We start from the raw sequence: 14,922 nt of genomic DNA, 5'->3' as shown, positions 1-14,922 counted from the left end.
AGCATTTGCTGCACGCTGCTGAGGCAACCTGCCTGTGCAGTGCTTATTCTTTATTCCAATGGCGTGTGGAGAGAGAGGGGGTAGTAGTAAGTTTTTATTATGTGTAGGACTTTTTCTGGTTGCTACTTGCCACTGCAAAAAATTGACAAAGCTCAAGGCACTGGATACACCGGGAGGGAACTCTATGCTCGGCCGTGGTCAGGCTAAAGGAGGCGAAGTGAGCCATGGAAGACTCTTGATTGGGCCAAATTTTCTGCAAGGTGCCAAACTCAATGGAAACAAGGCTACGGAGAACTTCCAGGACTACCAAGGAGATATGGGTATGTAAGGTTTAAATTTGTGTTTCAAACCTGCACAAAATGCATTGCAGAAACTGGTAATTATAACTTTAAAGGGGTAGTTCACCCAAAAATGAAAATTCAGTCTATCTACTGAACCTTTAGTTGGTTTAGTTTTTTAGTCCACAAAACTCTGCTGGAGTTTCACAGGAAAACAGTGTTGCAGAATCTCCCAAACAATGGAAGTGAATGGTAACCAATTTTCAAACGTTAATAAAAAAAAAACATAAAATGCCTCCATACTGCTCGTCTGGTGTAATCCAAGTCTCCTGAAGCCCTGACATGCTGTTTGCACACCGTCACACCACACACAGTTCAGACAGTGTGCACATGAACGTGGCTCCAAGCTAAAGATCTACTGTGAAGTTTCAGGATAAAAACATGGTGTAAATTATTTTCTTTTAGTCAGGCATGTTGGGGCTTTGGGTGACTTGGATTAAACCACATGACCAGTATAGAGGCATTTTATGTTTTTCATTAACGTTTCAAAACTGGTCGCCATTCACTTCCATTGTTTGGGAGATTCTGCAACACTGTTTTCCTGTGAAACTCCAGCAGTGTTTTGTGGACTAAAAACCTAAACCCGACCTTAAGTTGGCATGAGGGTGAGTAGATAATGACTGAATTTCCATTTTTGTGTGAACCATGCCTTTTAAGCAGAATTTATTATTTATTTTTTTTGGCCAGTATCATATTTCATTTTAAAGCCCTCATCGGCCATTACAATGAAGTGTCAAAATAACACACTGAAATACATTTCTACCATCACACGGTTTATATTTTTGGAAGTATGGGAGGGAATTCAAGTGGAGGGTAATCTAGTCCAGAGGTTTTGCATTTTTTTTTCTCCTTACATTATACTGAGGACCTCCAATTGTCCCTTGGAATAACTTAACAGCCTTTTTCAAAAAACATTTTAAGTGAAAGAATAATAAAAAAAAATGCATTAGACATTAAGATATCAGACATGCATTGAAAACATTTGCACCAAGTCAACATAAAATACCATAGCATAATTAAAAATTCATGTTTTTAATCAAATACATAAAATTCTCATTGACAATAAAATAATGAAATAAATAACTGAAAATACAAAGTAGGCTTAACAGTTTAATAATGGGCTAGTGGAAAGGAAATGGTTTGTCTAATAAAATGAACAAATAGATGAATACTGTACTATTAATCTTTTAAGTAAACAAAAAGAAGCCCTTTCCAGTGTGAGTGTGTGTAATTAGCTAATAAATTGCCATTTCCAATGTAAGGCAATTAATTAGCTCGTCATAACACTGGAAATGAGCTCAGTCTCATCTGATAAGCCTGTAGGTGATGTTTTAATCAAATGTTCATAGGAAGGTGTTACTGGGTTTCATACAGGCCAAACAGGGGTTTCCAGTAGACTATCATTTGAATAATGATGCACTTATTTGAACTTACAAGCCTTTTTATTTTTAAAAAAGGCTGGGGTCAGCCCAAGCAACCTAAAGGGGACGACAACGACAATGATGAATTTTCAAAGTTGAAGCACGATGATGTGGCGGTGGAACGACTCCTTAAAATGGAACCAAAGGTTGAATGTACAGGAGACTCGATGAAGCTTAAAGTCCAAGATGCTGCTTCTACCCCAGGATCTCTGCTCTTTGTGGACAGGGGTGAGTTTTGGAGTCATTCGTTTAGTTACTTAGCAGAAACCTGTATATGCAGAGCCCTTTTTGTGAAAATATTTTAAATTCCTCTTTTTGTTTGACCGACTTTCTCAGGAAAGGAGCTGTCTCCTCTTCCTCTGTCCAAGTTGCCAGCAAGCTGTGGTTACACCATCAGGTCAACACGGAGAGATCTGGTCTTAGTTGCACCTTATGACGGTTGTTTTGTCACTCTTCAGGTGGGACTCTTTGATGTGAGAGTGCTGCGCCCTCGAACAGTCTACACTTGTAACATTTTTCTTGCTGTTTTCAGGAGGATAGCTACATTCTTCCGTTGCGCTGGTGGGGGCTACCGGTGAAGATGTCATGTCCTTCTATGAGGCAGACTTCAACTGACCCTCCAATGGTCACCTGCCACGCTGAGGGCATGGTTGTGAAAACGGAATGGACTGTTCCTGTCGCTAAAATCAAAGTAAACTGTAAGTTTTGCTTTTCTTAATATTTTATGCCATAGCTTCTGTATTAAAATTAAATCTTATGTTTACAAGAAATCAGACATTGAAGAAATGCATAACTTGTCCATCTACAGACAATGCCAAAACAAGTGTAACCATTCACATAATGGCTGCTTCAGTTCAGTTGTCAGGGCCCATGGATTCTGTGTGTGCTTACTGCATCATTATTTAATGCCATTTACACCAAAATTTGCAGAAATATGCTATTTTTATTTTTTTTTTAACTAGAGGTTGACATTTTATCCCTAATCTTATGGGACACTGGATTCCTGTGGGATGGGAGTAGATGTGTCTATTAATAGCAGGACTTGGACCGGACAGGAAATGTCATGGGGAGTGGGACTCTGAACTTTTTCTCATTCCCAATGGAGCTATTGTTAAATCACCTATTTAAGTCAGTGAACTCTCAGTATTTTTGTTGCTTCTAGCCTAATCTCTGGTTTGAAGTTTAGTTTCTCTCCTGTCTTTGTCTGCTTTATTTTTCAGTTTCATGTTTGTTGTTTCAGTTATGGATTAAGTTACTGCTCAACCCAATATTGACACGTCACAATAAAAGCTTATAGATGACAAATGGTTGAAAGAATTGACCTGTTTATACACCACTCATACACTTGACTTAGGACTACTTCGTACTAGTTAAATGCACACCTTCATGTGGGTGCAAGCTCAGCTGTGCTGGGTTTACGCAAAGAGTCGAGCCAAGCGGCCCATGTGTACAGAAAATGGGGCAAAGGGGTCTCAGAAGTTACCGAAAAGGTGCTAAATTACCGTGCCCATCCGGGTGTCATGTTTGATCACTGCCAATTGGAGCTGGAGCCGCTATATAAATGAATGGTGAGTACCTTCCCACTGAAGACGAAAACCAGTGTGAGTGGGGGGGGTTTTCTGTCCAGTGATAGAGGGGGATAAGTTGCAACCTGTGCTTTTCCTGCTCTCCACTATCACAAGATCTGCACTGTGAAGTCCTGAAACTCTTGTGCACATGGCACATCCCATGCATTGATAAAGTGAAAATTTTGTCTGGTGATTGACAGCTATGATAAATATATCAATTATAAAACTGATTTGCAGCAGACATATCGATATAAATGTTGGGGTAAACACAGGTATTACCAATGATACTAATTATGGTCATGTTCCATTATGTTGCAGCCTTTCAGCATACACAAGAGCAGCATCCTCTGTTTGACCTGAATGTAACTGAACCTTAATAGTATCTTTGGTAACACTGTTCTCCTTGTCGAAATAGCTACTGTCAAAGTTTACTGGGGCTTGAAAGCTTTTTTTTTTTAAAATCTTTATTAAGGGAAACTTTAATGGTTCCATAAAGCCAGCAAAATCAAAATTGTCAAGTCAAACAAATTTAGCCTTTAGTGATGTGACTACACTTGGATTATTGGGCAAATTTGCAGTGGTGGTCTGTTAGCCCTCAATTGGGTTATGTATGACTGACTCACAGAATTCGAATGGAGGTTATATTCAGTGAAGCAAGCTGTAATAGGATTTGTCTGTTGGTATTGTTTGAGGGCTATTTAGAACTGTTTTCTATTTTGTTTAAAGAATAGTTTAAATTCCTTTTGAGAGAAAGGAAGACCCTGAGAATTTATGCTCCGTTTAGAAAGTGTGGCTGGCAGTAATGTATACCCTTTACAGTGAATGGTAACTGGGAGCCACTGATGAAAGCCTCACCCAGATGTGGATTCGGTGTAGTTGTACATCCTGAAGGTGTGGTCATCTCTGTTGGCTATGCATCATGCCTGGAGAAAAAGGTACAGTATAAATTTAATTCTAAAATGTCTCTTAGTGCAAAATTGTTGGTGTAACTCACTGATGTTTGTGTTCCAGGATGGAATGTACACACTGGAACTGGCTGGAGAAGGAGAAGTTAAAATTTCTTGTCCGTCAATGTTGCCAGCTCCAGCTGAACCCACAGAAAGCCAAGCAAAGGCTCCAAAAGAGCAAACCGACACCCCAGGTAAGGGAGGGTATCCCAGTGCTCCTGAACCTCCTTCACAAAACCCTGCACAATCTGCAGTTCCCCAGGTACCAGGTTTTCCTGAGAACCCAAAGGTACCAAACGAGAAACAAAATCAGGATGTCTACCAACCTCAGTTACCTTACTTCCCTTTCCCCCCTGGCATTTACCCTGCAAATCCAGACCCTAAACCTACACCTGCTGTACAGCCAAACCCACCTCCTGTGACCAAGAAATATGGACAACAACCACACCATCCTGTCCCTCCTGCAAAGCTGCCATTGAACCCTGGAGGACAAGTACCAAATCCATTTAACCCTTCATCTGAGCCACCACAGAACCCTAAAGAGGAATCTTGGGGACAAAGGAACCCACAATTCAACCAATATGCATTTTTGCCTCAAGGTCCTTATCAAATGCCTGTCCTACCCAGACAACCTACACCAGCTCCCAGAGGTAAAGATGAACAACCTCTCAGCCCTTGGCAACCTGAGGTATCTACACCCAAAGCCCCTGAAAACCCTCAGGGCCAAGTACCCCAGCAATTCAACCCCCATTTCTACTACTACCCGACACCAGAGGATGAACGTCTGCCAGCTGAGAAACCAACTGCTGTTCCAGCCCCCTCAGTAACTGAAAAGCCTACTGCGGTTCCACAACCTGAAGCCCCTCAGGGCCAAGTACCCCAGCAATTCAACCCCTATTTCTACTACTACCCCAGGCCAGATGATGAAAGCCTGCCAGCTGAAAAACCAACTGCTGTTCCAGGCCCCCCAGCAACCGAAAAGCCTGCTGCTGTTCCACAACCTGAAGCCCCTCAGGGGCAAGTACCCCAGCAATTCAACCCCTACTTCTACTACTACCCGACACCAGAGGATGAAAGCCCGCCAGCTGAGAAACCAACTGCTGTTCCAGGCCCCCCAGCAACCGAAAAGCCTGCTGCTGTTCCACAACCTGAAGCCCCTCAGGGCCAAGTACCCCAGCAATTCAACCCCTACTTCTACTACTACCCGACACCAGAGGATGAAGGTCTGCCAGCTGAGAAACCAACTGCTGTTCCAGGACACCCAGTAACTGAAAAGCCTACTGCGGTTCCCAAACCATCACAACCTGAAGCCCCTCAGGGCCAAGTACCCCAGCAATTCAACCCCTATTTCTACTACTACCCCAGGCCAGATGATGAAAGCCTGCCAGCTGAGAAACCAACTGCTGTTCCAGGCCCCCCAGCAACCGAAAAGCCTGCTGCTGTTCCACAACCTGAAGCCCCTCAGGGCCAAGTACCCCAGCAATTCAACCCCTATTTCTATTACTACCCCAGGCCAGATGAAAGCCCGCCAGCTGAGAAACCAACTGCTGTTCCAGGCCTCCCAGCAACCGAAAAGCCTGCTGCTGTTCCACAACCTGAAGCCCCTCAGGGCCAAGTACCCCAGCAATTCAACCCCTACTACTACTACTACTACCCGACACCAGAGGATGAAGGTCTGCCAGCTGAGAAACCAACTGCTGTTCCAGCCCCCTCAGCAACTGAGAAGCCTACTGCGATTCCCAAACCATCGCAACCTGAAGCCCCTCAGGGCCAAGTACCCCAGCAATTCAATCCCTATTTCTATTACTACCCCAGGCCAGATGATGAAGGTCTGCCAGCTGAGAAATCAACTGCTGTTCCAGGCCCCCCAGCAACCAAAAAGCCTGCTGCTGTTCCACAACCTGAAGCCCCTCAGGGGCAAGTACCCCAGCAATTCAACCCCTATTTCTATTACTACCCCAGGCCAGATGATGAAGGTCTGCCAGCTGAGAAATCAACTGCTGTTCCACTGCCCCCAGCAATTGAAACACCTAAGGGACAAGTACATAAACCTTTGTACCCTCAACCATTCAAGATACCAGGTCCTGGAACAAATGAGGTAAAGCCCACTGAAACACCAGTCCCAAGTGAACAGCCTCCAGTTGTCAACCCTACAGAAGGCCAGGTCCCTTACCCCTTTGGCCCATATTACTTCCCACAGCAGCCCAAGCACCCCCAGCCTGTAACATTGCCTCCTGCTACCTCCATGCAGCAACCACAAGAGGTTACCACTCTGGCCAGTGGTCAAGCCCCTCAGCCAGGCTCATCATATGTGCCACCTATGCACTGCCCTCAATATTGCTCACCTGGATATGCTAATTGCTGTCCACAAATTGCCTTTCATCAACATCTCCATCATATTGTTCCTGCTGGAACTGGCAGTGAAAAGTTACCTTCAATCTATCCAGGAATGCCATTCCTTCCCTCAGCATATTCAGGGTTTGACAATGGCTTTGTTCCTGCTGCCCCCCCTCTAAAGCCAACTGAATCTGTCACAACTTCCACCTCTGCACCTATTTCAACTCAGTCCCCTCCATCTGGAAATAAAAAGCAGCCATATTACCAGCCACCAGATGGCAACCCTGCTGTACTACCTGAAAATAATCCCAGCAAGCCTACAAATCCTGGACAAATATACCCTTATTTTGTGCCTAATTTGGGATATCCTTATCAACCATATCAACCACAGAATGAGCTGCAAAATTTGCCACAAAGGCAATCACCAGCTCACTACACTGTGCCCTCTAAAACTCAGGCTCCAGGTTATGAACCAGTGAATCAAATGCCGGCCAGCATACAACCCCCAACACAGCAAAACAACCAACCATCAGCCAGGGACATGAATGAGCCCTCTGGCCCAAATTTCTGGTCTCGTGTCAGCCAGAGTCTAAGACAGCATACAGCAAAAAGGCAAAGTAGACCAGAAAGCCTTAACTCTACCCAACCTCAGCCTTTTTTGAGTGCCTCGAAGAAATCCATCAGAGATGAACAGAATGTGAACCACTATTTTGAACCAAAGAGTTATGTGCTGCTACAGCATGGCCCACCTGGGAGGGAGCACAACAGTTTCAGTGAGTATCCACTGCCTTTCAGACACCTGGTTCATGACCCAAACTTCCTGGCACAAAATCTTGCAATGCATCAAGGTAGTAAACCTCAGCATCCTCAGAATGTAATGCCCCCACACAAAAAAGCTCAACACCCAAAATGGCAGGGGAAAGTAATGTCCAGTCCCTTACCTGGTAATGTTAACCACATGCCAAGGCCTAGTGAAAAATCAGAAAGTTGGCCTTTGCTTTACTCTGCATCAGCTGCCCCCCAGTTGATGCCATCACCCCAGGACCCCATGCTCAATCCAGCACATTTAATGCCTGGAAAGGCATTTCAACAACTGAGCTCTGCAGCAACCCACGAAACAAATGGTATGCTGGACACCATACATTTCTTAAAAAAAAACAAAACTCTTAACCCAGGTTGTTTTGACTAATGTTTTTGTCTTTTGCAGGACTGAACCAACCAATTCAGACGGAAGGTGGAAATTCAAAACAGAAATGAGTTTTCGATGTGAATAAACTATTCAGATTACCTGAGCTAGTCTTTATTTTATTTTTTTAAGGTTAAGAACCTAGAATGAAGGGTTGCATATTGGTAAGAACTGTGGGGGAACAAATTTACAAAGTGGGTGTAAGAGCAGGATGTTGTAGAATAGCAAGCCTTATCTTTTGTGACATGGGCAGTCAAGGACGCCCCCCCACCCTCGGACTAGTTTCAAAGTTGATAGTTTACTTGGTACTTGCTGGCACTGTATCCTCTGTTTGGAATCAAAAGGTGCATTGCCCTTTTTGAACTTGATGTGGGTTGCTCATTGCTTTACCATGAACTGGTACTTCCTGAAAATTGACCCATTCATGTAAATGCATTTACTATAATTTGTCCATGTCATCATCGGCAGTGACCTCAAGTACAAACATCCCTGAGATCTTTAAAAATGTTCTTTTGGGAATAAGCAACCTAACATTCGCAAGTTCTGCATGGTAATTCTGGTACTAGTTTGTCATCAGTTAGAAGTATAAGAAACAACTTGTAATATTTTAACCAAACATCAAAACATTTAAATTTGTGACTAATGCAATTTAAAGAAGTTAATTCATATAACCTCTGAACCTTTAAAAGAATCTGTAAACATTTGAGTAAACCAACTGAACTGTCTTCAACAAGGAGTTGCGCAGGACACAATTTTCAATAACTCTTTCCTTTCAATAGAGGAAATGTCAGTGGGTTCACAGGAATGTCATTGGCATGAGTCAACACAATCAGCAAACATCCCTTCGTTTTGCAATCGCCCAAAGATGCACCATGAATGAAACTGCATTTCGGTACCAGTGTTTATTCAAAGCTCTGTATAGAGAGGATATCAATGTATCCTCAAACCTGTAAAAGGCCTTGGGTAACTCCCTCACTGACCACAACTATCAAATGTACTCAAGTGTAAGTGCTTTACTAAAATGCATTTCAGTACATTTTGCATGATGACCAAAAAGTAAGAAAACAAATGGCTTTAACTTGAGATTTATTCAGCAGCATCAAATGCATATGGGTATCATTTTACAGAGTTGCTTAATGCACTTGACAATTTCAAATAATGGATGATTCCTTGTTTGTAGGAAGTGCATTGGTGTTATATCTACCTATCACAGGAAAAGTTGCAGATTACTCTAGTACCAGTGTAACTGAGGGAACAAAGTATAGACAGTCTGTGGGACCTGAACACTTAAAAGAATCTGATCTTTCCTGGGCACACAGGCACAAGAGGAACGGCAGGGATGTCGACCAATGCAGGGTTGAGATCTAAAGGTACATCTCTCCTAAACATAGGATGAAACTCAACACTTTTTGAAGCAGAAGCCGATCCACTGTCACCGGCCAGGGCAGGATCGACAGCAGCTGCAGTGGGATCAGCAGCCGGAGCGGGATCAGTGGCGGGTGCGGCAGCAGCATCAAGCGCCACGGTGACCACAGGTACAACTTCAGCTGACTCGGCTGATTCAGCAGACAGAAGGCCACTCATGTGAGGGTCGTGCATCGTAGTGAGTTTGTGGTGCCTCAGACCGTGCTTGTGTGACAGGCTGCCCGTGTGCACATGGACCACTGGTGGCACAACAGGTGCAGTGGTGTTGGCATCTACAAGAGTCACCTGAAAGGGTGAATGCATCAACAGAGGCTTAGGAAAAAAAATCCATGTAAATGTAGCACACTTTGATTTTTGGCCATCAAAAAATGAGAAGTTAGACCTAGTATTTTACCAGAGTGGGGAACATCTTGCAGCCCACTGTGTGATCAGCACTCAGACCTTTTGCAGTACAAATGCCACGCTCCTGATGGAAAAAAAAGAAACACATGATTGTTCCCTCAGTTTTGTGCAAATTTGGACAGTTTTATGAGGCGCTTTGGTGACCAGATTACCTATCCGCTTACAAGCAGGGCTACAAAAGTGTATATAATAAATCATTCCAATGGTTCTCAACCTTTTCAAGTTGCTACCCACCCAAAATAATCAGATTATGATGCTATGACCCTTCCCACCTGTTATTTCACTGGCGCAGGCAATGTAATGTATAAACTGTCCCACAGCCCTCATTTCCCATCATGCTTGCTTAAGGTTGCTATTTTATGTCACAAAATACAGATTTTACTTTTTGTTAGTGTTTAAGTCTGTCCAGAACATGGTAAGTTAGTGTGGTGGCTGTTACATGCCTTGTTTGTACCTTATGCAGAATGTCTTTAAGAGGCTGACTTCCTGTCTCTCATTCTGTGCTGCCTGCCAAAATATTTTATTTTATTCAGAAATCATCTTGTGACCCTCAGGTTGAGAACCACTAATTTAATTACTCCTCCTTTAGTTTAAAAATCTTGTTGTGGAAAGTTAAATGGATGCTTTGTGTACTTACAGCCAGGGGGTCAGTCAGGGGCACGCAGGGATCATCAGTGCAATTAGCCTCAACTACAACATATTCTGCCTGATAGATTGGCCCACCAGACACAATCTGAAACAACATATTGAGAACTACTGATGATGAACTGACTGATTAAAGTGATGCATTAAATATGAAAAAAAAAGGTCTTAGCAGATGCTCGGGCCCACACCTGTGATGACATCCTTCCAACCTCCACAAGAGTGTATGTCACGTTCTCAGTAATGTTGTTGACGGTCACCAGAGAGGCATGGACAAAGTCCAGTGCGGCGGTGTCATTTAGGGGAAGGAGGGTAGCACAGCCCAAGCACAGGTCCTCTGTTGATTCTATATGTCATAACAGAAAGACACATGCAGGTTTTTGTGTGCAGGGTGACACATGCACGGTGTGTTTTGAATGCCTGGTGTGAAAGTTTTACCCTCGGTTTTACACTTGAAGGCTGTAACGGTCAGTGCTCCGCCTGCCTTCTTCAGCACCACATCGCAGTCTCCTTCTACTGCCTGATTGGGGGAAAAAGAATCAGTTCAAACGTTAGAAGAGTCAACCTTGACTTTATCTATTCTCATTATTCTACATCCTTAAAATCATCATCTTTACATTTGGTTGAATTCCTGTAAGCATGAGAGCTTCTGTGTACTAGTGGTTTGCAGTCTCACCGTCAAAACTTTGGGTCGGACTGTGCAGTTGACAAGAGGTGTGGGGTCCAACACATGGCAGTTTGTCTCCAGCAGGTCAACCTCCAGGAGATATGTCTCCTCTCCGTCAGGCTAAGGACAGGTAAAATTAAATGTTATTTAGCATTTATTTTTTAAATCTACTGCATGACAAGATTCTGCAGATCGCCACATAGACAGAGGCCCCTAAACTGAAATGTTCTGGTGCCATATTTGCCGTGATGAACATGCATATGTAATTTAAACTGATGCCGAAATATAGAGAACAGCTGAAATGTTGATTCTTCAATTTTTCTTTATGTTTGTGCAAATGTTTACTTGCACAGGAAAGAGGAAAAGGCAGTTTTCTTTTTCATAGCACTGCTGCCTCAAACAGGAGAAGAAAAAGAGTAACTGTAACTCCACAAACTCTACACCTGCTGACTTACCTTAGCGAAGACCTTGACGTCTTCGATCCTGTTCAGCACATACTTGTAGCCATGGTTGTGCTGGGCATTGAGATAATCCTGAGCCACCAGAGCAGCCTCTTCTACCTCAGGGGAGTCGCACTCTGGTCGCAGAATGTTGACCTGAGCCCATGTCCCCGCCAGTAGCACCAGAACCACAGTGACGCCCAGGGGATTCATTTCTGTGCAGAGCAGTTGAAGGAAGCAGAGGTATCGGAGCAGTCGAGCAGATTAGGGTATAAGCAGGAGAGGCAGAGCCCGTGCAGCCTGGGGTGTATATATCTCGTACTTCAAACAGGAAAACAGAGCCAAGTTAAACACCATGAGCATCCCTCCTGACTCCTGCGTCACATGTGGGTCGTACTCTGTTTTAGGATCGCTGCCAAAACAAACGTAAGTTGACAAAGTCTGGCGAGAGATGAGCGGTCTCTAGTTTAAATCAGTGATGGTTCACTGTGTTTCATAGTGAGACATCAGGAAGCATATCCTGTTCAAACCAAGGTTATTACAGTTAAGAAGGACACCCTAAAGGGCACATCATCATGTTTTGTCCGCTGGAAGGACACCCTAAATGACACACTGAACGGGCGCCCGAAAAGGCACTTTATCATCTTTTGTCCACTGGAAGGACACTCTAAAGGGCACTTCATCATGTCTTGTCCACTGGCAGGACACCATAAAGGGCACTTTTTTCACGCCTTAACCACTAGAAGGACACCCTAAAGGGCACATCATCATGTTTGATCCCGTGGAAGGACACTCTAGAGGCCACTTTATTATATCCTGTCACCTCAAAGGACACCCTAAATAACACACTGGAAGGGCACCCTAAAGGGCAATTTATTATGTCTTGTCCACTGGAACAATAGCCTAAAGGGCAGTTTATCATGTTTTGTCCACAGGAAGGACACCCTAGGGGACTTTATCATGTTATTTCCTCTGGAAGGACACACTAAAGAACATACTATCATGTTTTGTCCTCTGGAAGGACACCCTAAAGGGTTAACTGGAAGGACATCCTAAGGGACACTTTATTATGTTTTGTTCATTGAAAGGACACCCTAAAGGGAACACAGGAAAGACACCTTAGAGGGCACTTCATCATGTTTTGTCCTCCGGAAGGACACCCTAAAGGGCACTTTATCATGTCTTGTCCACTGGCAAGACACCCAATGCACACATCACCATGCTTTGTCCACTAGAAGGACACCATAGAGGGCACTTATCATGTCTTTTCATGTTTTTTTTCTACCACAGGGGCATCTAAGAAGGCACTGTTCCTGTGATTTTTCAATCATGAGCTTGAAACATGAACTTGAAAACTAGAAAACCCCTTTTTTCCCTGCTCTCTGCCTTTGTAGGGCAGGTTTTTTGAGACTGCAACTTGTGTTTGTTTGTTAATACATATTCCAAATTTTTTAAATTTTGCCCCTGACAAATACCTTCCATGTTATTATGAAAAAAACAAATGATGAAACCAATAAAATTATAATGAAAACTAAACTTTGTAAACCATAAAACTCAACTTAAACAAGCAAACCCACTCTGGAAAGAAAAAAACAAACAAAAACCAATACAAAAATCCTTAAGTATAATAACTCTGTCTCAAACAGCCATATTGTGTAAGCAGCTGTCCTGATCCACAGAGGTCACAGTGAGCATTCAGCTACAGCTGCAGGGCCCCACTGCCAGCAGGGATTCAGTGACTTGCTCAATGACACTTCAGCAAAGAGGACATTTGCCAACAGGGGGGACATAGTTGAGGGACAGGGACACTCATTGCTGCCGCCCACATATTTGCTCTGTATTGAACCATCTGCACAATACACTAGTGTCGCTCCAGGTCAGGACCAGGCTACAAACAGATGATGATGAGATAATGACTCATAAAAAAGACGGGAGACTGTTTCTAAATCAAATGTAAGCAAAAAAGCTCTGACAAACAACGCTGATGTTTTACCCACTTTTGCTGCTTTTGGTTCATTTTTCTGTTTTTTCCCATAACATCTTACTCTCAAAACTCTCTAAATGTAGTTTTTCTGTCAACTTTGTGCTGCTAGTTCAGTTATTGTCTTCTCTTCACTTATAAAGAGTTTCTGTCAGAATACAAAGTCCCTGGGGATTATGTAAAAGTCTTCGGTAAAATATTCCCTGGAGTCTGTATGTTGTTTAAATCTCAGCCAAGAGTTCGTGCCCAACAGTCGCCCTTGTTTTCTCCAACATACACTCCCACAGGTCAAACTGGGTCGCACTTAATTTACGGTGCAACAATAAAACAGAACAAGCCGTACTTTGTATCAAATTAGACGAGAAAAACTAGAAATAATATTTTCTTTCTTTGACCGTATTTGACCCTTTATTAGAGCCTTATTAGACTTTATTAAAGGGTTATTAAGGTCACATTACTACAGAGTTGTACTGTCAACTAAAATGTATTATTTTTTCCACTGTTGGACGCTGACTACACTTTAGAGGATAACTGGGGTCACATTATGAGAAATAAAAATATTGAAAATGCAATTTTTTTTCCTTCTGAAATCTACAAATATTTTATGGTAAAATCTGATTGAAATTTACAGTCAATTCAGACATCTGTTAAACAAAAAGAAATTCAAACAGCTTATAATGAGTTAAAAATTTTATTAACAGTATTTTATTTTACTTACCTATCTCAACTAGCATTAAAAAAGTATCATTGTTTTTGTTTTTATTTGTGTTTATTTTTATGTTTATTTGTTTTCTTTTATATGTATTTTTATTATTATTCTTATTTTATTGTATTTGTATATTTTGCTTTATTGCATTCAAGAAAAAACATTTATTCAATTCGACTTCCTGTGAAACAAAAAGAAGTGAAAACTATAACAGCTTATAATAAGTTACAAAATTTGACATCAATTTTTGTACTTTACTTTGCTTTTTATTTATTTAACTGAACCAGCATTAAAAATGTATCTTTGTTTTTGTTTTTATTTATTTTTATTTTATATGTATTTTTTTCTCTGCTCTCTTTTGAACAACTTTTGTACATGTAAGCTCTTTGTATAAAAGGGAAAGAAATGCTAATAATGTCTGAAATATAAATGTAAACCTTTACAGGCAGGAAGCCATGCTTTGGTGCATTTAGTGAGTTCAAGAAAAACATTTATTCAATTTGACCCTCTGTTAAACAAACAGCAATTAAATCTATAGCAGCTAATAATAAGTTAAACATTAATATGAATGTTTATTTTACTTTTTACTTATTTATCTCAACTAGCAATGAAAATCAGTTTTTTTATTGTATTTTTGTTGTTGTTTGTTTTTTCTATCCTATGGTGCCCTTTGAACAAGCTGTTTTTTGTGTACAAAAAGGGAAGACATTCTAATTTTGTCCGCAATCTACAAATCTTTGAAGGTAAAATCTGATTGGTCGGCGCAGGAGTGACGCATTTCGCAGGCGACTCTCACTCTCGCCGTGGAATGGGTTGTATACATGATGCTAAATGTGCTGCAGGTTGAGAGGGTCAAACAGCG

General features: G+C 42.1%; 2 protein-coding genes across 2 annotated transcripts; one reads left to right on the top strand and one right to left on the bottom strand.

Annotated features, from left to right (window-relative positions):
- LOC146317342 (uncharacterized) lies at positions 1-7,898 on the top strand. Its single transcript, XM_084732434.1, has 6 exons — positions 1-320; positions 1,796-1,987; positions 2,096-2,217; positions 2,292-2,457; positions 4,147-4,262; positions 4,339-7,898. The coding sequence occupies exons 1-6, from the start codon at positions 59-61 to the stop codon at positions 7,798-7,800; spliced, it is 4,320 nt and encodes a 1,439-aa protein (XP_084588560.1). The 5' UTR covers positions 1-58; the 3' UTR covers positions 7,801-7,898.
- Positions 7,899-8,866: 968 nt separating this feature from the next.
- Positions 8,867-11,592, bottom strand: ahsg2 (alpha-2-HS-glycoprotein 2). The gene is made up of 7 exons (XM_084733079.1): positions 11,389-11,592; positions 10,943-11,053; positions 10,705-10,786; positions 10,458-10,612; positions 10,262-10,357; positions 9,617-9,688; positions 8,867-9,507 (listed from the first exon to the last, which is right to left on the bottom strand). The coding sequence occupies exons 1-7, from the start codon at positions 11,584-11,586 to the stop codon at positions 9,085-9,087; spliced, it is 1,137 nt and encodes a 378-aa protein (XP_084589205.1). The 5' UTR covers positions 11,587-11,592; the 3' UTR covers positions 8,867-9,084.
- Positions 11,593-14,922: the final 3,330 nt, after the last annotated feature.

The sequence above is a fragment of the Lutjanus erythropterus genome, chromosome 12 (genome assembly GCF_056507025.1).
Source record: "Lutjanus erythropterus isolate fLutEry1 chromosome 12, fLutEry1.hap2, whole genome shotgun sequence".
Lineage (NCBI taxonomy): Eukaryota > Metazoa > Chordata > Actinopteri > Lutjaniformes > Lutjanidae > Lutjanus > Lutjanus erythropterus.
This window is presented reverse-complemented; position numbering and strand designations above follow the sequence as displayed.